This window comes from Ailuropoda melanoleuca, chromosome 9 (genome assembly GCF_002007445.2).
Source record: "Ailuropoda melanoleuca isolate Jingjing chromosome 9, ASM200744v2, whole genome shotgun sequence".
Classification (NCBI taxonomy): domain Eukaryota; kingdom Metazoa; phylum Chordata; class Mammalia; order Carnivora; family Ursidae; genus Ailuropoda; species Ailuropoda melanoleuca.
This window is the reverse complement of record NC_048226.1, coordinates 47029800-47056041: the sequence shown is the minus strand read 5'-3', so window position 1 is coordinate 47056041 and position 26242 is coordinate 47029800. Positions and strand designations below refer to the sequence as shown.

Here is a 26242-nt window from a genome sequence, read left to right as displayed (position 1 = left end):
ATGACTTTCTTCAGGAAGATGATATAGAATGAGAAGAATGAAAAAGAAAATTCTGAGATTATCAACCTTAAAAGGGAGAAAAAACAATGAGTTAGTAAAATAAACCAGGGAAAATGGGATCAGAAAGATAAAGGGAAAACTGTAAGAGGATTAAATTATAGAAGCAATGGACAAGGATTCCAGGTGTAGAGAGCGGGGAAACAAGATCAAATGCCACAGAGAAGCCCAGAAAGACAAGAGCTGATAAGTGCTAATTCATGATCAAGAGTGATTTCAGATCAATGAAAGGGAGAAAATCAGAACACATGGGCACATGCTTAACTGGAAGGAGAAAGTAGAGAAGGCAAGTGTGCTGTTACTTTGTTAATACTTCAGAAAGGAAAAAGAGAGATGTGCAGAAGAAGAGGAGGAGGAGGAGGAGGAGAAAGAAACATGCCAGGTTCTAGGGAGAATTTGTTTGCTTCCTTGGATTTTTAAAGGGTGGAAGAAATCTAGTCGTGACTGTAAATCAAAGGAAAGCACACTAGGGAAAAAGAAGCACCCATAGCTAACTAACTAACTAAATAACTAAATAAATCAAATAATGGCTTGAAGCCATTGTAGTGATTTTAAAACACTCTTCCCCACAAGGTGGAGTTGAATTCCCTCCCCCTCCCTTCAATTTGAGCTGGAGAGTAACTACCTTCTAATACATAGAATGACACTATGAGACTTCTCAGGCTAGGTTATGAAATACAGCCTCTATTCAGTCAGTTCTTTCTCTCTTAAAACACACATCTTGGGGCGGCCAAGGTGGCACAGTCAGTTAAACATTCGACTCTTGGTCAGGGTTGTGATCTCAGGGTTGTGAGATCCAGCCCCAGACTCCACACTTAGTGTGGAGTCTGCTTGGGTTTCTCTCTCCCTCTCCCTCTGCACCTCCGTGCATATCTTGACAAACCTGAGCCAAGAAATTAGAGCCTGAGTGCCCTGAAGAGGTAGCTGGCAAAATACTGTAGAGAGATCACACAAAGAGCAAGAGATGCAGGAGGAGTTTTGGTTGTTTGGGTTTTCCTAGTCCAGGCAAGAGGCTGTTAGTTTGCAAGTCTAGGTCACTGCAAACAAACATGTGAGAGACCCAGAGTATGAACCACCCAGCTGAGCCCTTAAAAGAGACCATAGGACCCTTATTCAAGGCCAATCTACTCTTGTTTTATACATGATTGTACAACCTCAGATATTGGTTGTTCTGAGGAAATTGAAGATGGATGCTTTTTAAAGAGGATAAACAACCAGCTCTAAATTCACAAATTCACAAATACGTTATACTGCAAAAGTCTGTTTACGTATCTGTTGTATAAAAATTGAAATAAAATCTAAAACGTATCATTCAAATGCTTTAGGCTAAGTTTTCTTATTTGCAGAATGAGAAACAGAAGATAACTCAGGTCCCTTCAGGGACTAAAAAATTTAATTATTAAGTATGTACTATAGATAAGCTGTTTTTTGTGGCATGGCAAGTTTTCTATATAATGCACTAATAATAAGGGGGGAAGCATATCAAATGAACTATAGAAATGCTAAAATAGGGACACATTATTTTAATATAAGAACTGAAGCAGAGAAGCATGCAATTAAAATTTACTATTAATACTTAAATATTAATTAGTGATAGTTTTTAAAGTAATTATCTATTTAAAGAATGTAATCAAGCATAGATGTTTAGATAAAGTTCAATAATACAAATCAAGAGGACTCCTTAAACTTAATGAAAATACAGCTGTCCTAGAAGAAATATTATTGTGAAAACAGCATGGAATGTATATTTTTATGTACAAGATTATATTACATGTTTTAAGACCACCAATAATTCATACCCATCCCATTTAAATGTAAGTTAGTCTCTACACATTTCTATTTAAGTTCAGGTTTGTAAATAAAATCATGATGGCCTGACAGACTTTTTTTTTTTCCTCTCTAAACTATTCACCCAGCACTAATTTAAAGCCAAACCACACTTAAAATTACCATTTCTTTATAAAATGGGTACTTGAGGTGTGTAGAAATGAAAACCACCCTATTTTCCAATTACATCTGTAAGTTGTTCCTTCTTAGACCACAGTGAAGTGTTCAATGAAGTTTTGTTACTAAGAGAAACATTTAGAATACTACTAAATTCTTTGTCTCCAATGATAGTTTTAAAGCCAGCTCAACAAGGAGGCTTTATTATTTCCTGTGTATGTGTGTAACTGTAGGATAAATCCTAAATGTTAACAAAGGACTTTCAAAAGTAAGCCTAGGAATACAAAGTAATTTTGGTACTAAAATATTGCACTGATAGAAAATGGAAAGTATGTAGCTATCTAGACACATACAGAAAATTCCATTGACTGCTATCCTCTGGGAAACATGAGTGAACATATACAATTCAAATTCTTACCAGAATACCTGCAATCCTGCTCTAATGATAGGTGATGACAGCTGGAAATCACTCAAGGATGTAGTTTTTAACAGAGTTGATATTGGTAGGTTACCAGTAAGTTCTATCACTGTACATTAGGCAAAATTGTCATTAGTGATATTACTTTTCTTTTCTCTTTGATACTGAGAATAGTTTTGTCTCTTAAAAATGATTAAGTATTTTCAGATATATTTTCTTGACCATAGTAAATTTAGAACTCTTTCCAGATTCATAAAATGTGAAAATTCATGTCCTGGGAATTCTATCATGATAATTAGTCTACCAAAGAGAATACCCTAGGTGACTCTGAAGTAAAGTAGTTTTATAGAGTTAGAGTCACCAATAAAGAAAATATATAAATAAGTAAAGGCATTTTAAATTGACCAGTTTTAAATGCTCTGACACCTTTAAATGCACAAAGAAATTATTGACTCGAAACTCACATAATTTCATAATTGTTAAATGTCATTCTAATTAAGAAGAAATAGGATTGTAAGATTTTCTAACATTTTACAAAATTCTACCTAAGTGGATAAAGCTATAATAGGTCTTTTCAAAGACATTCTGAGAAAAATGTCTTTAAATAGAGAAGATTAACTTTTTCAAAAAAAAACTGAAAAATATAATCAATGTTGCAATTATCTAACAAATGAAAAAAATATCTAAATAATATAGAAATAATGTACTAATTCATTATTACTTTTTGCAAAATTCATACAGTTTTAATGGATTTCCAAGATAAATGCCAAAGACAAAATTGGTCTTTGACTATCATACTATTAGGTAGCATAATCAAATGACAAACATCAGTTCATGACACAATTTGTGATTTAAATGGACTTTTAAAATCTTCATTGCTTTCTGGCAAGTAACAATACTATATAAACACAGTGGTTTGAAAAGGCAATTATGTTGAAAGTCCAGTCTAGGCTAGAAGTTCTGGTCTACTTCCTACCGTTGAAAACTAGAAACAGCATGATGAAATTATTTTTAAAAATGATCTTAGCATTTGCAATAAATTTTGACAAAAGGGATTTCGCAAACATTCTTGTTTTGAGACATATATATCTGCATACCTAACTTTGATACCACTCTTATATCTCCAAACCTACCTCAGTCCTGAGCAGTCAATGGCTGTCAGAAATAATAATAGCATATAGCATTCAATGGTATTGAAAACACCCTTTCCCTAGAGCTACGTCTTCTGGACATATGCAAGTAAGGTCATTAGTCATAAATTTTCCTCTCATTTTCTTGTATAGGCAGGGTAAAAATAAGCTTGCATTTGTTCAAAGTACTTCAGTGGGTAATTAAAATATATGATACACCCTGGAAGAGTTTTTTTTTCTTATTTAAATTATGTACTTTCAAATTTGTCTATTGATTATGTCAAGTTTGGTTTGTTTCCTTATCTGTAACAATAGGAAGCTAGAATAAGTCTCTTCAATTTCTTTCAGCTTTAAAATTCTATTATTTTGCACTTGTAGTCTCTTATAGAATGTTCTGTATTGTTTATTGAGCCCCATAAGAACTTACAAACTGCAAAATGATCTTTCTGATGACAATTAAGGGGATTTCTAACTAAGAAGCAAAATCTGTTTTGTGATTAAAGATTGGTAGAGGACTTGAATAGGCATTTTTCTAAATAAGAGGCACAGATGGGCAACAGAAACATGAAAAGATGCTCAACATCACTAACCACCAGGAAATGCATATTGAAATAATGGATATCACTCACACCAATCACAATGGTTAGCATTAAAAAAGAAAGAAAGAAAGAACAAGTGTTGGAAAGGATGTGGAAAAAAAGGAACCCTCCTGCACTGATGGTGGGAATACAAATTTGTGCAACCACTGTGAAAAACAATAATGAGTTTCCTCAAAAAAACAAAAATAAAAATACCATACAATCCACTAATTCCACTACTGAGTATTTAACCAAAGAAAACAAAAACACGAATTCAAAAAGATATATCTACCCCTATGTTCACTGCAGCATTATTTACGATATTCAAGATATGGAAGCAACCCGAGTGTCTATCAATAAATGAATAAAGAAGTTATGTTATTAGAATACAATGGAATATTACTCAGCCATAAAAAAGAATGAGATCTTGCCATTTGCAATAACACAGATGAACCTAGAGGATATTATGCTAAGTGAAACAATTCAGTCAAATAAAGAAAAATATGTCACTTATATGTCAAATCTAAACAAACAGAAACAGAAACCGACTCAAATGCAGAGAACAAACTGGTGGTTGCCGGAGTGGAGGGAGGTGAGGGGAGGGGGATGGGTAAAATAGTTGAAAGGGATTATGAGATATAAACTTCCAGTTATAAATAAAGAAGTTACAGAGATGAAAGTACAGCATAGAGAATGCAGTTAATAAAACTATAATAACATTGTGTAGTAACAGATGGTAACTGTACTTATCATAGTGAGCACTGCCTAACATATAGAATTGTAGAATGGCTGTGTGTACCTGAAAATAATATAACACTGTATACCAACTACACTTAAATTTAAAAAAATAGAATTAAAGTTGTATTGTGACTTACAAGATTGCAAAACCGAAAAGGTTTCAGATCTTCCAATTATGAGTCTAGAGAAGAGCTCAAATGTTACTGAATCATCTCTATTAAAGAAAGTTTTAATATTGTCCAAAACAGATAAACTGAAACTTAATTGAATATGACAAGAATATATTCTCAGTAAGAAGTTAAAACCAGGCTCCCTTCAGCTTAATCCCAAAAACACAATGGTAAAACATTTGAAATAAGACATAGACTTCTACATGTAACTTTTCTGCACAGCCAAAAGGAACAGGATTTTTCAACTAGCTAACCATTTTTGTGAAATTGATTTATGGATTTCCAAGATATAATGTACATGTAATGTCCATGTAACTTTTCTGCACAGCTAAAAGGAACAAGGATTTTTAGACAGCTCACGAATGTAGAAGTTGCTAAAGAAAACCAAAGACATAGAGAATTATGTCTTTCTAAATACCACTTATAAAAGATAATTCTTGCTGTGCCATCACTTCTGGAGAAACAGGTTTGTAAATTATCCATCATGTGTCAAAACTAAATCCCTCCCCAAATCACTGTTGTGTCCTCCTATTTGAATCAGAAAGTACAATCCAAAAATCCTATAGGGTAAGTTGTCAACATGATCCTCTCAACAGCAATAACCTGATCTTCAAAAAAGAATCTGTTATTCTATGCAAGTCACACATTTGACAGTTCACAAGATTTCAGATTTAAATTCCAAGTATAATGCCACATTATAAATTTTTTAAGCCACGTTTTTTGCTCCCTGCTGGCGGTATTCTTCAGAATTACAATGAATAAAGTAACATCAGTGAAATAAGTAAATAAGCAAGATAATCAATGCTGAAAGAATGTATGATGTTTTTTGTGATAAAGTCATCTGGTATAAAAAGCACTATGGAAATCTGCAGGGACACATTCCTTACAAACTCGGAAATTACCACAGGTGTTTAACTACTGTGCTTCACCTGTCTTGAAAAGACTTTGTAGTGACAGGGAAAATGTACAAGGCTCGGATTTCAAAGGGAACACCTGTGTTACTGGGCACAGAGGCCGGGTACTGAGAAGGTAGCATTACCTCCGGGCAATGCACTTCTGATCTCCTGGAAGTTACAGAGATATGAGGCAGATGTGGCAGTACTTTACTTAAAACACTTCAAAACAAGGCCTTAAAACCTTAAAAAAGTAGCAACCTGTAATTTAGGGAATTGCCTCTTCATTTCCTTAAAATTGAAATATTTTTGAAATGGAAATTTAATGTGTGGATAAACACACAAGATGATTTCAGTAAACCCGTAGTTTCAATACAGAGATACTGAATGCATGACGCAGGGAAGATTGCCGCTGTGAGACAGAAGAGCCATTAATTCAACACAATCTTTACACAGAAATGTCTGCTGATTCATCTCATCTCACTGCCAGTGCCCTCCCCATTCTGGCCATCACTTAACTAGCTCACTTATACCCCACCTCTACCCAACAGGGACCCTCAACAGCTGACTCTCTGAAACTTTAAAGGGTTTATGAATCACCAGAAGATCTTTTTTAAAATGCAGATTCTGGGGGCACCTGAGTGACTCAGTCAGTTAAGCAGGTGACTCTTGATTCTGGCTCAGGTCATGATCTTGGGGTCCTGGGATCGAGCCCTACACAGGGCTTCTTGCTCAGTGGGGAGTCTGCTTGAAGATTCTCTCTCCCTCTCCCTCTGCCCCTATCCCCCACCCCAGGAGTGCACACTCTAAAATAAATAAATAAATCTTTTTTTTTTTTAATGCAGATTCTAATTTGGCGGGTTAGGAGACAAGTCTAAACTATAATATTTCTAAGACCTGGTGCTAGGACCATACGCTGAATAATCACACTTAGAGTTGCAAGGTTCTAGCACCTGTATAGTTTCTTGGACAACTGAATCCATTAGAAATTTTCCCCAAAAGGAGCTGTCCTTTATCTGCTCTCCTACTTAGTTACTTAAACTTTATCCTTTCACCAAAGTCCTGTTGACAATCTTTCTCCTTTTGGAAATCATTCCCACTACAATATTCCATTTATCACACTCTTCTCTGAACCTTCTTAAACACATAAGTTACCAATTACTATATATTTCCCTTGATCTGTCTCCATTGTTTTGGGTCTTAATTCCCAAACTAGAATTCAAAATAAAAATTGTGTCTCACTCTTTTCTAGTGTTTTCTGTGGCTCCTAATATAAAACATGGCAGGACATATATGGCCAATATCTACTCATCAGTTATCTCCTGTCTCACAGCTGGCCTGGAAATGAGCAATAATTTCGATCGAAGACACAGGATCTAAGTTCTCTGCCTCAAACATACATGTGTGATACAAACTCAGATGGAAGGGTATTCATCAAGTACCTATGCTAAACAGAAGGTAAACCTCTAAAAATCTGAACTTGGACTATTTGTGTAAATGTCATATCTTTGTATTAATTTTGTGATTAATCCAAGGCAATGATGCTTTCACTATTTTTATTGTCATTTAAGAGAGGAGTAGTTAATAATCTTCAAGACTATGTTCTAAATGTTTGAGAAGACTTCAGTATTTAAGGAAATCCTTTAGTAACTGGACAAGTACCATCTATTAGGTCTTTAAGTCTCCATTTATAGCACTGGATCAATTAATAAGAATTAACACCTGTGTTTTTATTTATTTATAGCTCATAAAGTTTAGATAGATGCAAGGTTGATCATTAAGTCAAGCCTAGAAAAATATATGATAGGAAAGACAAACTCTCATAATAAATCACTCTATAGTATCTACTTATGTATTAGTTTATATTTTATATTTCAATAGTTCAATATAACTTGGGCTTTGAAAGTAAATAAAATATTAATTGTTTTAATTTATTGTACTTAGGGATGCTTTTCTAGTTTTCAGAAAGAAAGAGATGGGTTAACAAATGAAAATCTCTTCTTAGGCAAATTAGTAAAAGAAAAAGTTGATGGACACATAGAAACCAAAACTTGTAATTTAACACCGTAACTTCAATTTAAACCAAACGCTAATACCAGAAACATTTACATGATTGTGTTTACATAGTTTTAATGAAACTGCTATACTAAGTTGCTCATTGTTCCTATAGTGAAAATTCTGTGTTAACTTTTCACTAAGAATTCCTATCTCAAGAATGATCAGTTGTTTTGCTTCCCAGCGGTGAACAGGAGCTATGTAAACATGGTTTACTGTTTTCCTTGGCTGCTAGGAAACTCAAAGCTACTTTAATAAACACAGCAATCAGGTTTTTTAGGTGTCCTTTAGAACTAGGGCTTTAGCTTTTTCTTCTTCAATAATTAAACAATGACAAAGAGGATGATTTTAAGAAATATGGTTTTCAAAAGTCCTTGTTTGAAAATCTAAGAAAGAATATTGTGTTACGTATTCTTCATTTGTTTCCACAAAGCAATTCTCTATGTCCCAAAAGGCTCAATCCTACATACTAAGTTACTTCACGCTCTCTTGGCCCCTGGATTCCAATTAGATTTGGCTAATGGGAGACACAAACAGGAAATTCGAGGATGTGAGGTAAATTTAAGTCTGCATTACCTCCTCACCAACCCTCTGCCTCACTGTGATGGTGGCAGTGTCCTGTCACACAGCCCTACTTCCAGACAATAGTCCTCACTAGGCAGTGACATCACCATTCAAGTTTGGAAGCCCCCCATCCCTTATGGCTCACTTTAGCCCTGTCCACAACTCTGCATATAGACCCTCTTTTTTTTTCTGGTGAATTCTTGTTATTGTGGCATTTGTTTCCTGCTAAAAAATAATATTTGAGAATAAAAATATCTCACAGAATTTATATTAGCAAACTGTCTAACATATGACCTGATACCTATTAGATCTTAATAAATGTTCTTGTATTCCCTCATTCCTTTAAGAATCTGCTTAATTTGCTGTGATTTGCATAGGCTTTTAATGCTGATATTCATATGACTAAGGAAGAAATTCAAATCCAAGATTTTGAATGATTGAAAAACAAGATAATCAACCATTGCCACCTAGAGTCCCAAAGGAAAAGTAAAGAATCCCCTTACAATTCAAATTTAACACAATTAATTATACAAAGTTCAGAGTAAGTTATTCCTAGCTTTGCTTTGAATCTATTGACAATCAACTTTCAAACCTAAACACTTTTGTTCCTATTAAATTTCTAAGATGATATTTCCACTGAAGCTTAGTTAAGTTTAGGTAAGATGACATATATATATATACATATATATATATATGTGTATATATATATATATATCTCATACATATATGATACACACAAATACATACAGAAATAATTTAAAAAGTGTTCACAAACCTAAGTTTAGAAATCCATTGTAATAATTTCCACTTACAAAAATCAAATGGATACTGCCAAATTATGTCAAAGGAAATTTTTTTCATTTTTTAGATATGAATAGAAAGATGAGTAGTGTTACACTTCTCCAGTCTGTCTGAATTGCACTTGAACAAGGTTCTTTTCATTATACTTAGGAAAAATATGTCACCAAATATCTCCATATAGAGGCTTGGATCAGTTTGTTTTTTTAATTCAATTAGCCAACATACAGTACAACATTAGTTTCAGATGTAGTGTTCAATGATTCATCAGTGTGTATAACACCCAGCGCTCATCACACCACGTGCCCTCTTTAATGCCCATCACCCAGTTACCCCATCCCCCACCCACCTCTTCCACAACCCTCAGTTTTTACAGATCGTGGCTGCCAAGTCCTTGCCTTCAAATCAACTGTACGCATATTCTCATATCAACCCCTTTACTAAGAAGGTTCTCATCATTCAAATGTTCTCTTCCAGGCTCCCCACCACACAATGACTATAACTTATTCCAAATACTATTTCAAAACGTACTTCTAAGAAACCTTTCATGATTACTGCTTTATTCTGAAATTCCTTAAGATTTATACACACTTTAAAATATATTAATTTGTACTTATTACCACATTGTGATTTACATCTCAAAACCAGTGGTCTGGCAAGAGTCTTCGCATTCTGCTCCCTGAATCTCCTGAGTCCCCTACTTGCCGAGGGGTCTAGACATCCTCACTTCATGAGACAGAGTTGTCCATAAACCAGTGTAACTCTCAAAGTCACCGAAATCTAGTGCTAATTAGTCACCTGTCATACTTATGAAAGAATGATTTTACCTAACCAAAATGCAACTGCACTTACAATTATAAAAAAGTACAAAATAAACACAATACTTCATTAAAAAGAATGTTTTTGCAATTTTTAAGAGCATTTTCTTGTCAGAACAGAATTAATCAAATCCTTTTGCATTCTACCCATTTAAAACTGTTGTTGAAACCTAATCATCTTTTCATTTTTCATTTATTCATTCCATTTTTTCCTGTTCCAACCAGCATGAACTGAGCATGGAGTATCTGTCAGCCACTCAGCTGGAGAATGCAAAACTTACTAAAGCACAGGCCCTTCCCATAAAGTAATGGAGGGTGAGAGAAAGAGACAGGATGCAAATGCCAGGGGCAGAAGCAGATATGAAATGCTATGGGAGCCAGAGAAGTGCGTGGGAGTGCACCCAACTCTGTATGGAACAGTTTAGACAAAAGCAGATTCTTAAGGAAGAGGAAAAATTCATTAGCGAGAAAACCAGGAGCGCATAAGGCATTCTAACATGGGCAAAGGTGATCACGCTTGGCAAGATCTGTACAGCATCAAAAAACCCAAGGTGTATGGAATCATGACATAGATGCTCCATGAAATAGTGATGCTCTTTATTTGTTTAGTTCTCCGTGTTCACAGAACTTCTGGTCAATAGACCTCTCTGCTCTCTCTTTCTAGGCAGGAGTTCTGATGCTCTTACTCCCTCTCAATCCAGAGTCCTGCCCCGCCCCTCCCCCCTAATACTTCTAGGGCTTTGGTTTCCCTTCTCTGGACAACATCTGATCTCACTATAGACAATCATTCAATATTTCAGATATGGATGTACCATGTCTTGAGGAAATATAAGATTCAGTTTTATGTTTTACTCCCAGGACCTTCATGGGATTGCCCCCTTCACAGAATTCCTTTATATTGTCTGACGTACAGCCACATACATGGGAAAGTCTATGAACAGAAACTCTCATGCTCATTCCTGGGTCTTATCTAATAGCTCATTATCCTTTTATCTAGTTGCCCCTCCATATTTGCCCAATTCGAAATTCTACTTCCTCCCTCCTCACTCATATGCCCTTTATTGTTTATCCTATCACTGACTGCACTTCTCTTGTCACTATCTCACAGAACTGTGCCATTAGCTAATTTTAAGATGTCATTTTCCATTTCTCCTCCAATTAGACTGATTTAAATATTAGGCATTAGGGGATTTTACTGTGCAAATGCCTTCATCTTTTTGGTTTCTAAGTACTTCTTGAAAGAGAGTGAAAAGGAGTTTCTGTTGTCCTGCATTAGTAGTTACAGCTGCTACCTTACTAAAAGGAAGAAGTGAATGTAATAGTCAAGGAGGGGAAAAAGAAAGAATCTGAATTCCAGAGTCGAAAAGAAAAAATCTGAATTCCAGAGTCGATGTTTCATGTCCTTCAGGGAGCCTAGAGTCTATTCAAACTGGGGTTCCCCTATGGTGCTCTCCCATCACCTGGGAGCTTGCAGAATATTGAGGCCCATGCAGACTTACTGAATCAAAATCTGTATTTTAACAAGATTCCCAGGGGAGTCATATGCACATTAAAGTTTGAGAAGTGCTGGATTAAAGCACTCTATTCCCAAAATCATACCTAACGGCTTTTCTAATGAAAACACTTTGCTATCCTTAATTTCCTGATGATTGATTTTAAAATGTTCTTTGTTAAAAACCTAAATTTAAAGCAGCATGACCTACTAAATAGATTATGTCCATATTCATATTTTGCTTTTGACATTGATGAGCTGCCAATATAGAAAATATGCTGCCATTTCTCCAATAAGCTAGGTGTAAGCAGTTGAATGAACCACACCTTATTGATTCTGTTAACTACTTAAAAGAAAAAAGTAAGGTTCACCAGATCATGGTTCCAGGCTCTGATCTTTGGTAAGTTTTAGTAACCCACTATTCCAAGTCACATATTTGGATTGCTCCCATAATTTCATTTTTGGAATCCCCATACAACCATCTGTATTTAGCATTCAGTTTGCAATCTGAACCCCAAACATACTGTCTCATCTGTATCTGTACTTGTTCAGTATTATGTAGTACCTGAATATTTCAAAACTCAAACCCCACTAACATGCCTTTAATCGCCTCTTTCTCATCTCCAGAAGTTGTCTAGTCAAAGACAGGTCAAGCAGATGACATCATATAAAGTGGCTGAAAAAGAGTAATGTGACCTATGGCAAGTCAGAGCAAGAATCATTACTTTAAATCTCCCTGTTTTTTGGAAACATCTTGACAGACTATATAGTAAACCTCTATATCTATTGGATTTTTAAACTTAAAGCATTATGAATGAAATGAGCTGAAAACATCTCAAAACATCCCATATATTTGATTCCACACAGATCCTTATGCAGTATGTCCAAAATTACCATCTCGTAATGTCCTATCTTCACACCCTTCATTCCTGCCCTCTCAATCTCTGCTGATGATCTTGCTTTATAATTTCACTGGGAAAATACAGAAGCATCTGCATGAAAATTTTCTTCTCTCTTCTTCATCGAATATACCAAACCGTCTGCTTCTGAACCTACAGCCACAGTCTTTCCTATTACAATAAATGAAGTGACTCTGTAGTTATATTTTCACCCTCCCATTGCCAAGTGCTTTCTCAACTTCTTCATTCTCATTAACCTACAAACATACTCTTTTGAAAAAATGAAAAAGGCCCATATTCCCCTGTAGCAATAGGTAGTTTCCTTTCTCTGATTTCCTTCAGAGCAACATCACCTTGAAGAGTTACTTGAGGTAACTTCTCTACTACCTCTCCTCCCATTCTTTTCTTCCCACTTCAGTAAGACTTCCAGTCAGACCCCACCATTGAAATTACTCTTATCAAGGTCACCAATAACCTCCATGTTAACAAAACCATTGTTGGCTTTTCTTCTTTATTTTACTCAGCCTCTCAACAATACTGAAACACTGACTTCTCCCTTGTTGAACTCTCTTGTGGCTTCTGGGACATCAGTCTACCCTGTCTTTTTTTCCAATCTTGCTGACCACTTTTTCTCAGCTTTCTTTGTTAGCTGCTCCTCTCTGTTCAACCTCTACATATTGTGGCACCACAGGGCTCAAGCCAAGGCATTCAACTCTTGTCCATAAAAATCTCCTCCTTGGATGATTTTGTTCGGTCAGTTAAGATGATTCCTAATAACACCTACATAATTTCCACATTTTTATCTCAAGTCCCACCTCCCCATTAACCATTAAACCCAGATGAAGATGGCATTTGACATCACAATGAAGCTTAGCCAAAAAGGAACTCCTGATTTCATCCTCACCTACTCCTTTCTGCTTCTCAGAAAATGCTTCAACTATCCACCAATGTGCTTAAGTAAAACCTATGAACATCCCAGATTTCTTCCTATCCTTCACCCTTCAAATTAAAGTTATCAACCACACCATCGCCAATGCCATCAAATCATATCTTGAAACCACACATCTCTCTCCATCTTTACCACTATTACCCTGGTCCCAGTCACTATCCTCTCACACCCAGAATATAGCAATGGCTTCCTAACTGTCTCTCTGCTTTCAGCCTTAGCTCTTCTTCAGACCACTCTCCATAATGTAGTCAGAATAATTTTTGAAATGGAAACTGACCAGGTTAATCCCTTGTAAGAAATTTTCCAATGGATTTCCATTTCACTCAGCATAAAATCCAAATTTCTTCTCACCTATAACTCAAAACGACTTCTGGCCCAGCCTTTTAAGTCTACCTCATTTTCTAACACTTCCCTCATTACTGAATAAAGTTCAGTCACACTAGCCTTCTTTGTGACCCCTGAAAACCCCCCACTTCATTTCTGACTTAGAGACTTTGTGTCCAGTATTCCCTTTGCCCAGATCTCTGTATTTTTGTTTAGCTGACTCCGTCTTGTAACTAAGCTCTCAGCTCAAGAGCCACCAACTCAGAGAAGACTTCCCCAACTACCCAACAGGATTAGCTCCATCTCTATCCTTCTCTATCATCTCATTCTCCTTATTTTCCTTAACTTGTTGAACTTTTTATACACTGACATATTCTCCAGCATCAAGAACAGTACCTGCCACAAAAATGCTCAATCAGTATTTGTTGACTTAAATGCTTTCTCAAACACAAGTTTATCAATAACAAATTGGTTTAATCAATTATAAAAGCTTTTCTGTAACTTCTTAAAATTTTGAAGGCAACAGATATACAGGAAAATAAGGAAAGGGTTACTTAGACATACTGTAATACCTGAACCAGACAATTTATTACCACTTGAATTTCTTCTTCCAATGAACTAGATATTATATATATGTATGTATTGTACATAATATATAGGACATATATGTCAGTTTTATAAATATTTGGCTTTAATTGAATTAGTAAAAATCATTAAAAATATGAGAATTTAAATTTTAAATTACATATAATTATTTGGTTGTCCTAAAAGGACTGTGTAAGAGGACACAGCTGAACAATAGCAAAGAATGTTCTTGAACTAAATGTCACTCAATTATGAATTTTAAATTATTATAAATGATTATTTTGTTTTTAATGAAGTTATTCAGTAAAGGTAAAAAAAAATAATTACTCAAAGAAATTGCATTTTCCTATTGACCATCATTATAAATGTGGGATATGTTCCCGAACTGAGTTACATCTTCTAAAATTAAGTTGAAAAATTTTGGTTAGAAAACAGTTAAGAGTGCAGATACCACCTGGTCCATAGAAAATGAAACACACATGTTTAATGAATGAGTGAATGAAGGTGCATGCTCATTTGTTTCATCCCATTCTGCCCAGTGCCCTTAGACCACTATGACTTTACCGAAACTGGTTTATCAGACCTGCAATGTGACCTCCATATTGTTAAATTCAAGGCTCCTCATTTTACTTAATCTTTAAAAGCGACATCTAACAGAGCTGATCATCATTTCTGCCTTTATTCATTTAGCTTCTAGGACATCATGCTCCCAGGTTTTTAGTTGTTGTTATTGTTGCTTTTTCCTAATTTTCAATTCCCTTTGCTGTTTCTCCCCCACCTCCCTACCTCTACACAGTAAAGTGTGTCAAGGGCTCAAACACCTCTATCTATACTCACTTCCTTGATGATCTCCTCTCTCTTCATGGCTTTAAATACCATCTAAATGCTGATAACTGCTAATTTTATGTTCCAGATTAGACTACACCACATTTGTCTAATTGCATACTTGACGAATTCACTTGTATATTTAAGCTAAATCTTAAGCTTAATATGTCCAAAATTGAGCTTTAGTTTTCTCTACCAAAAGTTGATCTATCTACATTCTTCCCTTCTTAAAAATATGGTAGCTCCAATACTTCTAGTTCCTCAGGCAAAAACTACACAGCCATATACCACATCCAAAATCTGTTAACTCCAAAATGAAATAAAATCCTAATGATACATCCCATGGTAAAGAAACTGGTGATTACTGGACAAGAACTGGGCCACTGTCCTGTTCTGCTTCTCATGCTAATAGTTTCATCCTCTGTTGTTAATGGAGGAAGTAAGAGAGTAGACTGGCTTTTTGGGAGAGGAGAGAAAATCATGTGGGAAAACAGCAGGCATCCTTATCCTGGCAAGTGAGGAGGCAGAGGTTTGTTTCACTTCCTCCAATCTTTTGGAGTTTGGTTGACAAACTGGGTATCAAGTAACTGGGGGACTTCTGGGATCTCTGTAACAATTCACGAAGCCACTCCAAGTTGAAAGATACAGAATCTTCCCCATTGATCTTTAAACTAGAATAGAAACACCATCCATTTTCAAATAACTGCAGCAAGGAATTGAGTGGATTTAGATCTTGCATCAGATGCAGAAACTCCCAGCCTACCAGATGCCCGGTTCACCACGGCAATTTCATTAATCTTGCAACAAGGTTTCCTTGAATTTTTCAAGATTGATGTTATGATTACAAAGCATTTTAGTGTGTATTCACACTCTTGCCACTTCTCACCACCACCATGGCTACCAGTCATCAGTGTTAGATGGATTATTGCAATAACTTTGCCTCCCTGCTCCCACTTTTGCCCCACCTCACACCACCAAACTTCTGTTCTCAACAAAGCCAGATGATTGTGTGTAAGTACCAGATCATGCTATTCCTCTGTTCAAAAAATTCAAGTGGTTTCTTATCACTCAGACTGACAGTGAGTTTCTACAACAATCTAAATCTGTCCTTCTCAGTTAAATCTCTGATCCCATTTTCTACATTACTTCCCACCCTTGCTCTGTGTCAACCACATGGGCCCTCTGTTGAGCATGGTGATTGAGGGTCTTCACACCTGTTCCAGGCAAGGAAGAATGTTTGCTGTGTTTACTTCTGGGTCCTAGGGGTGCCTGCCATATAGTAAACCTCTAAAACCTTCTGAATGAAGGAATAAATAACAATAACAATTTCAAAATTTTGTGGCGTTTTCTGGCTTTGAGTGATCCATTCTCCTCCTAAAACTATTTGTCTTCTCTTTGCTTTCTAAGACCCCAGATTTGCTGTTTACATTTAAGGAGGTATCTTTAATCTCCCAGAACTCCAGGGTAATAACTAAATTATATAAAACTGGACTATGTCACTTTTTTCCTATGGGTATTGCCATTGACAATTCAACTTCTGAAAAAAAATTGATTGATTGTAAGTGCCATCGTCTTTAAAAAACAATAATTATCTATTCAAATTAAGGTTTTGTAAATATTTTAATTGTGTTGACCAAGATACTGAGAACCAAATACAACTTCATTATATCTAAAAAATATTAAGATAAAATGCTTTAGGAAAATTAAATAAGCTATTTTAAATTCAGAATAGAAAGCCTTAATAACTTTAAATAATGATAATATTCTTTGAACCAACAAAGATATTTCATATACCTTAAACGAATGAAGGTTATATCTTATATCAATAAAAGATACAAACATTTAATTTTTGAAAATTGCCAGGCAGGCACCAACATACAGAGAGAAACTACTGCTTTTGGAATCAAGACTTGTAACAAAACCTTCATTGATGTGAATTCCTGCCACTTTTAGCAAAATAAAAAATGTGCAAACATGGAGCTTTGGGTAAATGAGTTATGAGGCCACCATTTCACTACCTGCATTTATTCTGGATACATGTAACAGGTGGCAAATAATGTCAGAAGATATAGATTTATGAGAGTAAACAGAGCAACTCACATGTTAAAGATAACTCTTTCAGGTTTGGATTCAGACTACAGACAGAAACAGGGCAGATCCCAGACTAGCTTCACCCTGTTCAGCAAACTAGGTTGTCTCATGTCCAGTTTCTACGATTATCTGCCACACTAAAGTACAGGAAAAAAACAAGACCAATAACAACTTGACTTCCCATGTTAAACATGGCCTTAGAAAAAATCTAAGTGACAAACTGGAATCAAGTTTTTGCAACATGCACCATGGACCGAAAGTACCACTGGTTGTTTGGCTCAGAGCCTCTGGTTGCCTAGCAAAAGGAGAGGCATCCAGATGTATTTTGTTCTACATTTGGAAAAGTGCTATGCCAAGGTTCTGCCCATAGTTTTGCCCATATGTGAAGTGAGAACAAGCAGGCAAAGCCACCAACCCTCCCAGCAGAGTGTCTGTCAACAGTTCCCTAAAAGACATGGAAATAGCTATAATAGTGGAAAATGGCTTATATAACTCGCCGTGTGCCCTTTTTTAGGTAAAGTGTTCTGGCTGCTAAAGCACATTCTAGACTTAGGTACACTTTGCATCACAGTGAACTACTTGGGATTTCAGTCACTCTACAGTGTTTTAGGGGCTCTATGTTAAAAATTTGTAGCAAGAGGTAAATACCCATTAACGCATTTTAGTATTTGAATTCCAGAACATTTGAATGTATTTATTATTATCTCAGTAGCTCCATATTACAGGATAATTTTCAATGTAACATCAAAATTTTAAATATTGAATTATTTGAAACATTTATTCCTTCATCTCTAGCATCTCCAATTTCTATGTCAGTATCTCCAGTGTTGCTGATATCCTACCTTCCAGAATTTTTAATTCCTCTTTCTTAGCCTGTCCTCACATTTACCTTATATATAACCTCTTCTATCTTTCCACCCATCCCTTCATTCAACACATATTTGTTGAACTACCAACAATATTCAATCAACAAATATTTACTGAGTACGTCTATGCATCAGGCACAGGGTTATAAACATTAATAAGGTATGATGCTTACCCATCCAGAAATTTAAAGCGTTGGAAAGGAAAACAGACATGTAACTATTTAATTGCAACAAAACTGTTATACTTTCAATAGGTTTGAATAAAATACCTTAGTAGCACAGAAGTAGTAGGGCAGAGGAATGGGTACACCGGAGAAAACCTTGCAGAAAGACAACATTTGAGCTTAATCTTGAATAAGAGATTATGAGGAGAAGACAGAAATCACAGACATTCTGGGCACAGAAGAAACTGATGAGCAAAGAGACATGAAGAAGGACAACCATCTTTATGAACAGTGAAAATAGTTCAGTGTGAATACAGATATGGATATACACAAGGGAGTTGAGGGCCATGGGCAGAACTGACAGCATGTGCCTCCTTTTATATATTAATCAAGGTGGGCTTCAACTTGTGAGCATCCAGAAGTCAACAGAAGTTTTGCACAGCTGAGTAACCACCACAGATTTGTTTAAGGAAAAGACAGATTAAGTAACAATGAGGAAGGTGGACTAAAGTAAAAAATAAAGTAGGAACAGACTGGTACAGTCTGCTGGGTGAGAAGCTGTAGTACCAATCCTGAGGTGAGATAATGAGCAAAGGTTAGGATGAAATGGAAGAGATGGATTCAAAAGACATTTCTGAGACAGAATCTACAGAATTTGGCAAGCAACTGTGTATTTATGTTTGTGTGTGTATGTTATGTGAAAGTGGGAAGAATGAGAGCATGGTAAAAGTTGGGGGCATGGGGCCAATTTTCTGTTTTGCAGGGTGTTTTGTTTTGTTTTGCTTTGCTTACAAAAGACTGAGCAGATGTTGATGAGATCCACTAAGAATCCAGGAAAAGAAGTAGGATCACAGGCAAGGGTGGAGAGAAAAAGGTAAGGCAGTTCATTTTCTTTTCAGACATCTTAAGCTTGAAGTAACTGTGGTGTTATACCACATGGGGATGACCCAGCAGTCCGTGGGAAATATGAAAATGAAGCTCAAAGAGACGACTGTTACATGGAGATATATACTAGCTATGGACTATACACCATCAATATACGGATGGTATTTAAAGTCAAAGAAATAGATAACATCCTATAGGAAGGGAGAAGGCCAAAAGGAAAAACCTAAGAAAAAAGTGTTACAAGACAAGCCGGAAACAAGAACATGTTGATGAAATAACCAAAAAAATAAAACAACTAAATGATAAGGTGAAAGAAAACCCATGGAAAGGAAAGGCCTGAAAAAAGAGAGTATGTGCAACAGTATCCAATATCTTATCTCCTTTCAGCTTGTGGTTTTATTCTCTGTATCAATTTTACCATTGAGAAAAACAGTACCCAGAATGGTTGCTGACTGTCAGAGTTCACATACCCATAAGCAGCTGAGGCAAATGTGAACCTGCGGCTATGGAGCCAAAGCTAGTAGTTTTTCCTTTAAGAATCCACTGCCTCTTTCAGTAAGTTTCCTTTGGTGACCTAAGGGCTGCGGTTTCTCAACTTACCCTAAATTAAATATGGGTAATCTCTCTCTTTAAAGCATTTATCTGAAGTAAAAATTGGTAGGACATCTTCATTTATAAGCTTTCAGATGGAAAGCCAATCAGGGAGCCTTTCCAAGCATCACTGGTTTCAGTAATCAATAATTCATTTCTCCCCTTCCTGATTCTGCCCCAGGTCATGCTTGTTCCAACCTCTTCATCTAGAAGTTTTCCTGTAAACAGAACTTGTCTGTTTCTCTTCCTCTAGCTGAGATATGCCCTCCACTCTGCCACAGTTCAGGATCCTGACTACCTTCCAGGAACACCATAAACCCCAACTTCCCCACTGATTAACTCTCACCATTAGGAATATTCCATTATTCTGTGCTCCCTTGGCATTATTTACACACTTTAGCAGAGAATTTTATGTCCTTGTTTACTTGAATATTTTCAAATGTGTCTATTCTTCCTTCTCAATCAGCCTATAAGCTCTTCAAGGGAAGATGTGGTGTTCCAGAGCCAATTTTTAACCCTATTAGTTAAATGAGGATAAAAGTAGGGGTAGGGATGTGATGTTAATAAATGTGGACGTGGTTTGGCTGCCATAGGTTCAAGTACAAAGAGTACACTAAAATAAGCACCAAGCATAAATAAGGTGACTGGCTATTCACATTTTTAATGTGATTGACACACAGCGTACAAGTAGACAAAGTGGTGGCACTTATTGCAGATTTTACAGGAAAAAGCTCTTTAAGCCAAATTTTAATTTTGCTTTCTCAGAACAAATACACTTCTAAATAATTATTTGAATAAATAACATCGTCACAAGGTTGATCAACATCTGTACTTCAATTACTATGTAATGCATAAGTCAACGATATTTCAAATAAAATAGTATTGTTCTTTTAGACTTTCCCCTTAAATGTGTATTCTAGAAAATGTGTTCCAGTACAGTTGGGCAATGAAGTCCTTTGCAGCCCAGTTAATGGCCAAGACACAGTTCCAGTGCTAATAGTATCTAAGGGAAACACAACATAAACCCTGGCTGGTTTCTAAATCTACATTTCAAGGATAGAATGAAACCAGTGAAACTAAAAAGAAACTCATATAAACACCCCAGACTAGACATCATACAATAGGCAGTTATTTTCTTTGGAAGTCCAACATGAAAACGAATCACTGAACTGTTCTTTCATTATTTCCATATTACTTAAAACACACACAAATATTCTCAGGTTTCTTTTTGTGGGTTCAAACTCCCAAGTTCGTCCTTATTTTAAATAAAGCAATGGAATACCAATCCACATGGAATAAGCATACAGTGGCCTACTTGGAAAGGCTCCATAATTGGCTCTTGCTCTTTGAAAGCTCACAAATGAAGAAATCATAGAATTTTTTACTTCGGACAAATGCTTCAAAATATACAAAAAGTAGAAATGTGAGACATTACAAATGTCATAGCCTGCACAGAATTTTGAAAAGAGTTAACGATTTCCTTAGGTATTTTATTTAAACACTATGGGGAGACATAAAATTAATTATTGGTCATAGTCACATTTACTGAGACCTTGCAATATGCCTCATAATGAGCTAAACTTTACATAGGTTATCTCATTCAATCCCCACAAAAACCCTCTGAGGTGAGTACACATGCTAGACATGAGGGAACAGAGGTAGAGATAAATTAAGTTGCCCTAGGTCACATAGCTAGTGGATATCAGTGACAGAATTTAAACCCATGCCACCTGATTGCCAGGCCCTGATTCTTAACCTCTGATAAGTTCTCTTGAGTGCAACCTACTTTCTTCAGGGTTAATTTTCTTTCTAGTGAAAGTTAAAATAATATGCTATATTTTGAAATGGGTAATGTGAACTTAGAACTTCCATATATCATGAAAGTTGTCTAGAGAATACCCGTCAGCACTAATGTGAATGCAGAAAGAAGAAAACTAGAATGCATTAAAATTAAATGTATACTACAACTTATCCAAAGGAGAAATGTGATTCCCAATGTTCATTGTATAAGCATGGCTATCACCAGTGATTACTTATTATCGATTTTTGCTAGTACACTCCTAATTTTAGTATAATAGATATACGAATTTTTTTCTAAATATTTAAGGTATACAGTAATATATTAATGAGTTATATCTTAATAGCCTTTAAAAAGTAAGTTTGTGGGATGCTTAGGTGGCTGAGTCGATGCATCCGACACCTTGATTTCGACTCAGGTCATGATCTCAGGGTTGTGAGATCGAGCTCCCCGCATCAAGCTCCACTCTGGGCAGAGAACCTGCTTAAGATTCTCTCTCTCCCTCTCCCACCTCTCTAAAAATAACAAATAATAGTAATAATAATAATGTAAGTTTGTTTCCCAAACTTGCTACTTCACTCTAAAAATAAATATGAGGTTATTAAGGCTAAGTCACATTTTTTTTTGTAAACTTTGAGCTTGCTTTCACATGTCAAAGTGCACAAATAAATCCACAAGAGAAAAAAAAGCCATTGCCAAAGCACTGCTTAACACGAAGCAACCACAGAAATTTACACTTTACAATGAGTCATTTACATATTGGTAAGAAGCAAGGACCCACTGGAAAGTTATCAATAATCCAGAAAACTGCTTTAACTTATTGGTCCTCGATTTTTCAGATCCACCATTCATAAGTTCCATCAATTAGGAATTAGGAAGCAATTGTTCTACTAAAGCACTTAAAAGAAATGCATCAGCTGTTCAGCATTTTCAGTATAGGAATCTTCCTGGTAAGAGTAGAATTTAGAGCTTTTAGTAGGAACATTGCATCTGAAGGTATTTAATTCTACTCTGAAATTCAAAGAGCTCTTAGAATAAAGGGAACACTGATTAAAGAATATGCAGAGGAAGACAGCCTCCAAGAAAATCTTTTTTAAAATTTCATACAGGACAAATGGTAAAGATTAAATAATAGCATGAGGAAATTTAACCAGGAAGACTGAAAGCATTAATAAACATTTTTGTACATACCATCTGAAAAATTTCCTTACCATATACTGCATATTAGATGCTGTTGGGTACACCTGACTCCGTAATTTATTATGAAGGTCCAAGATACTCTGCATGTCATTGTCTGTGATGGCCCTTTTTCCTCTTTGCTTGGCCATCCACCACTCACCATCCTCATCCATGTACTTCTCCAAAAGTTTCTCCAATAAAGTAGCATTAGGAACTACCATGGCTGGAATTGCTCTAGCCATGAATAGCACTGTGGTCACTCTGAGCCACTCCTGCGCGGTACACTTCATAATGAATGATCTCAGGATTTCCCTGGGAAAATCTCCAAGACAGGCTCTTCCACTCCTTTTGGCTATAACGACATGCAGTGTGATTAAGGTGAAAATCTAGGCAGATATTAATTTTTTAATAACAAAAGTAAAATAACAGTTACAAAGGAAGTGTGCCAGTTTGGTTTGTTTATATAATGCCAACAAATGGACGTGCACTTTTTGAAATAACTGTCTCCAATTCATTTTTCCTCCAGAGGAATTTTCACAATGCGTTATTTTCACAAAATAAACAACTATATGTACTAAGACAACATGCATGAGGCCAAAATATACAGCAAAAGTAGCCCCGAAGAGTCCAAGCTTGAAGTTAATTTCTTAATTGAAAGGCTTTAAATGGCTATATATTGCATAGAGCCACAAAGGGTATTATCTAGTGTTTTCTATCAATCTAGAGGTCCACGTATCTCTCTCTGTTTTAAGGTATTATTTTGTACCAGTGTCCTATCTCCAGTTCGCACTCAGAACGTCCCCAACAGGCTGAAATTGACGTGAATGTTTAAAAGTACAAAATGTCATTCATACGGAACTAATGTCCAAGAATGGTTTGGGGGGAAGTGTCCTCTTACCAGGCGCAGGGCAAGAAGAATTCAATCATTATTTCCTGGAAAGTGTGTGCCCAACCTGCGGCCCGCACCCGATAAAGCTAACAGTTCACCAGCAACTTCAGCTTTTCCTCCCACACGCCGCAGGCGCACACTTTTCACTTAACCCAAACGGAAAGCGCGCGACAGGAGGAGGAGGAGGTGAAACCCACAGTCACTTGGAAGCACAAGCACCCGCAGGTCTCCATCGCTGCAGCTTTCCAAGCAGCCCACTCACCCTCCGTGCCCGCCCATTCTCTACAAGTTGGCTTTTTTTTTTTTTAAGTGGGGTTTTAGAAGAAAAAGGTAGATAGGAAAAGGTGGGAGACTGACGACTCGGCGATGCCTTTTAGAAATGCCCTTACCTCTCCAGCGTGAAGTTCCCTACGAGAGCGGAGCCGAACACCACCGCCGGCCTCCCGCAGCCGCCCCAGCCTGCGCACGCGACTGCACACACACAGTCCGGTCGGGAACGACCAGCGCGCCGCGCGTCCTGGGGCGACGAGGGCGCTGAGAGCGGACGCGAGCCTGGGCCTCCGCGGCTCCGTTAGGACCTGCAGCAGGCGTAGCCCTCCCAAGTTAGAGCCTGAAATTGGGGCTGAAAGGGAGCTGCCGGCCTAGCGAGCCAGGGTGGGCGCCCGAGCTCCTCCGAGCGCCCTCCGCAGGAGCAAGGGGCGGGGACAGGAGCGAGGCTGGGAGGCAGAGGATGGCGGCGACCTCGCGCTCCCGCTCGGAGCAGCCGCGGTGTGCAGAGCCAGGCGCCCAGCGCTTCCGCCGCTCCCGCGAGCTCCCGGGCATTTATTGCGGTCCCTGCGCGCGCACGTGACGTGAGCGCCCCTCCTCGCCCACCCCCACCTCTACCCAGCCTGGCCCGCTGCCTGCTGCGGAGCAGGGAGTAGCCGCCCTGCTTCTCCCCCGGCCCAGGGAAGCCTGGACTCTTGGCCTTTGTGGGCGTGCTTTGGGCTTCAGAGGCCCGGCGTGCCGGTCTGGACCCTGTGGGAGGCGAAAGCAAGGAGGGCCCCAACTCCTCCGGCCCCTCACAGCTCCTCTGCTTCCAGAGGTCTTCTTCCTCGTTGCTTCCTGAGGAGATGCTACAAGGACTTTAAAACCCTAACAGAAAAGGAGGCGCCCCAGAGAGCATGCCGAGGGAGTGGGGATGGGTTAACACCTCAGATCTTGGAGATGCGGAAGAGGTACTGGGGGGCGGGATGGGGAAGAAAGGCTTTTGCTTTTATTTCTCCAGGAGCTCACTTCTGTTTCCAGGACCCAGTGTCTAAAATTGAGAAATTGTTCTTTTTGCCTCCATTAACCTTCATGATGACCAGATGGACAAGGGGTTTCATAGACTGATGTAATGATCTGTCACTTGGGATTGTCTGACCGTTGAGAGTCTCACTTCATGGATAAACTAGGTGGCATTCGCTTCCCAAGGTGACCAGAGCACTTTTTTTTTCTTTTATAATGATGTAGCTATTTTTGGAGTTGATACGTAAAGGATACCCTAAATTAATTTATCAGTGCTATATTAACAGGAATTCAAAACCCGGCCCTAGAGCTGATAGTGCCAGTTTCCCTGTTGTCCGTGTTATACCTGGTGTAGGAAAATAACTATCTTTAAATTCGCAAAGGTTCACCCTACTGAATGTGGTACTGCTTCTACGGGTCGGTTTGTTTTTTGGCTTTGTTGTTGTTTTGTTTTGTTTTAGGAAGCATTTATTTAATTCATTTACCTTTGCTTCCCCTTCTGTAGTGAGTCATGATTTTCATTCTTATTTCTCAGTGCTGCAGTATATAGCATATGACCAAATGAGGTAAAACATTTTGAGAGTAACTCCCAAATCTTCACGAGCTGCTACCTGTCTCTTTCCACAATACAGTTACACTTTATCAAACCTAAAAACTGACATTTAAGCCTCAGGTGAACTTGAGGTCTTGTTTCCTCTCACAACAACAACAACAACAACAACAAAAGGAAGCATCACCTATCAGAAGGGCACAGGAGGTGAAAGGTTTTGGTGCACATATGACTTTCATAGAAGTTTTGCAACTTTATAGCAGTTTAAGCACAGAAAGACTGTTGCTTTGTACTTTTCAAACAGTTATTTATAACTCTTCTGCACAGGGTTCAGAAAACTGGCTTTCCTTCCTGAAAACTGCAATTTTAATATAGTATTGAAAAGTGTGCTGAATATCAAATAAAAAAATCTTAAAAGTAATAGCATTACTTGAAACATTTTCAAAGCGAATTTAAATTGGGAAGAAGGGAAGTAAGGTGATAAGGACCCGAAGTTAAATGCATTGACTCTTGAATGTTTGCATCATAAGGCTTTCCACACAGTATACAAATCAGACACCTAAAGGTTTACATTAAAGAAAATAAGATTCGGTTTTAAAGTTTTATTTCCAAACTCTCCAGACAAGGAAAAAAAAAAGTTTTTATACCTTGGCTGGACATTTAAATTGGCTTCCAATTTGGTACTTCAGGTCATTTTTTTAGGTAAAAGAATGATTCGAACAC

General features: G+C 37.2%; 1 protein-coding gene across 1 annotated transcript in view; it reads right to left on the bottom strand.

Annotated features, from left to right (window-relative positions):
• CRISPLD1 (cysteine rich secretory protein LCCL domain containing 1) overlaps positions 1–24608 on the bottom strand; it is a 44780-nt gene extending 20172 nt beyond the window's left edge. The window contains exons 1-2 of the mRNA XM_002926308.4: positions 24090–24608; positions 22844–23163 (exon numbers count right to left, since the gene is read on the bottom strand). Coding sequence (XP_002926354.1) covers positions 22844–23101 — 258 coding nt within the window. The 5' untranslated portion in view covers positions 23102–23163; positions 24090–24608. The remainder of the gene's footprint in view (positions 1–22843; positions 23164–24089) is intronic.
• Between the last annotated feature and the right edge of the window lie 1634 nt (positions 24609–26242).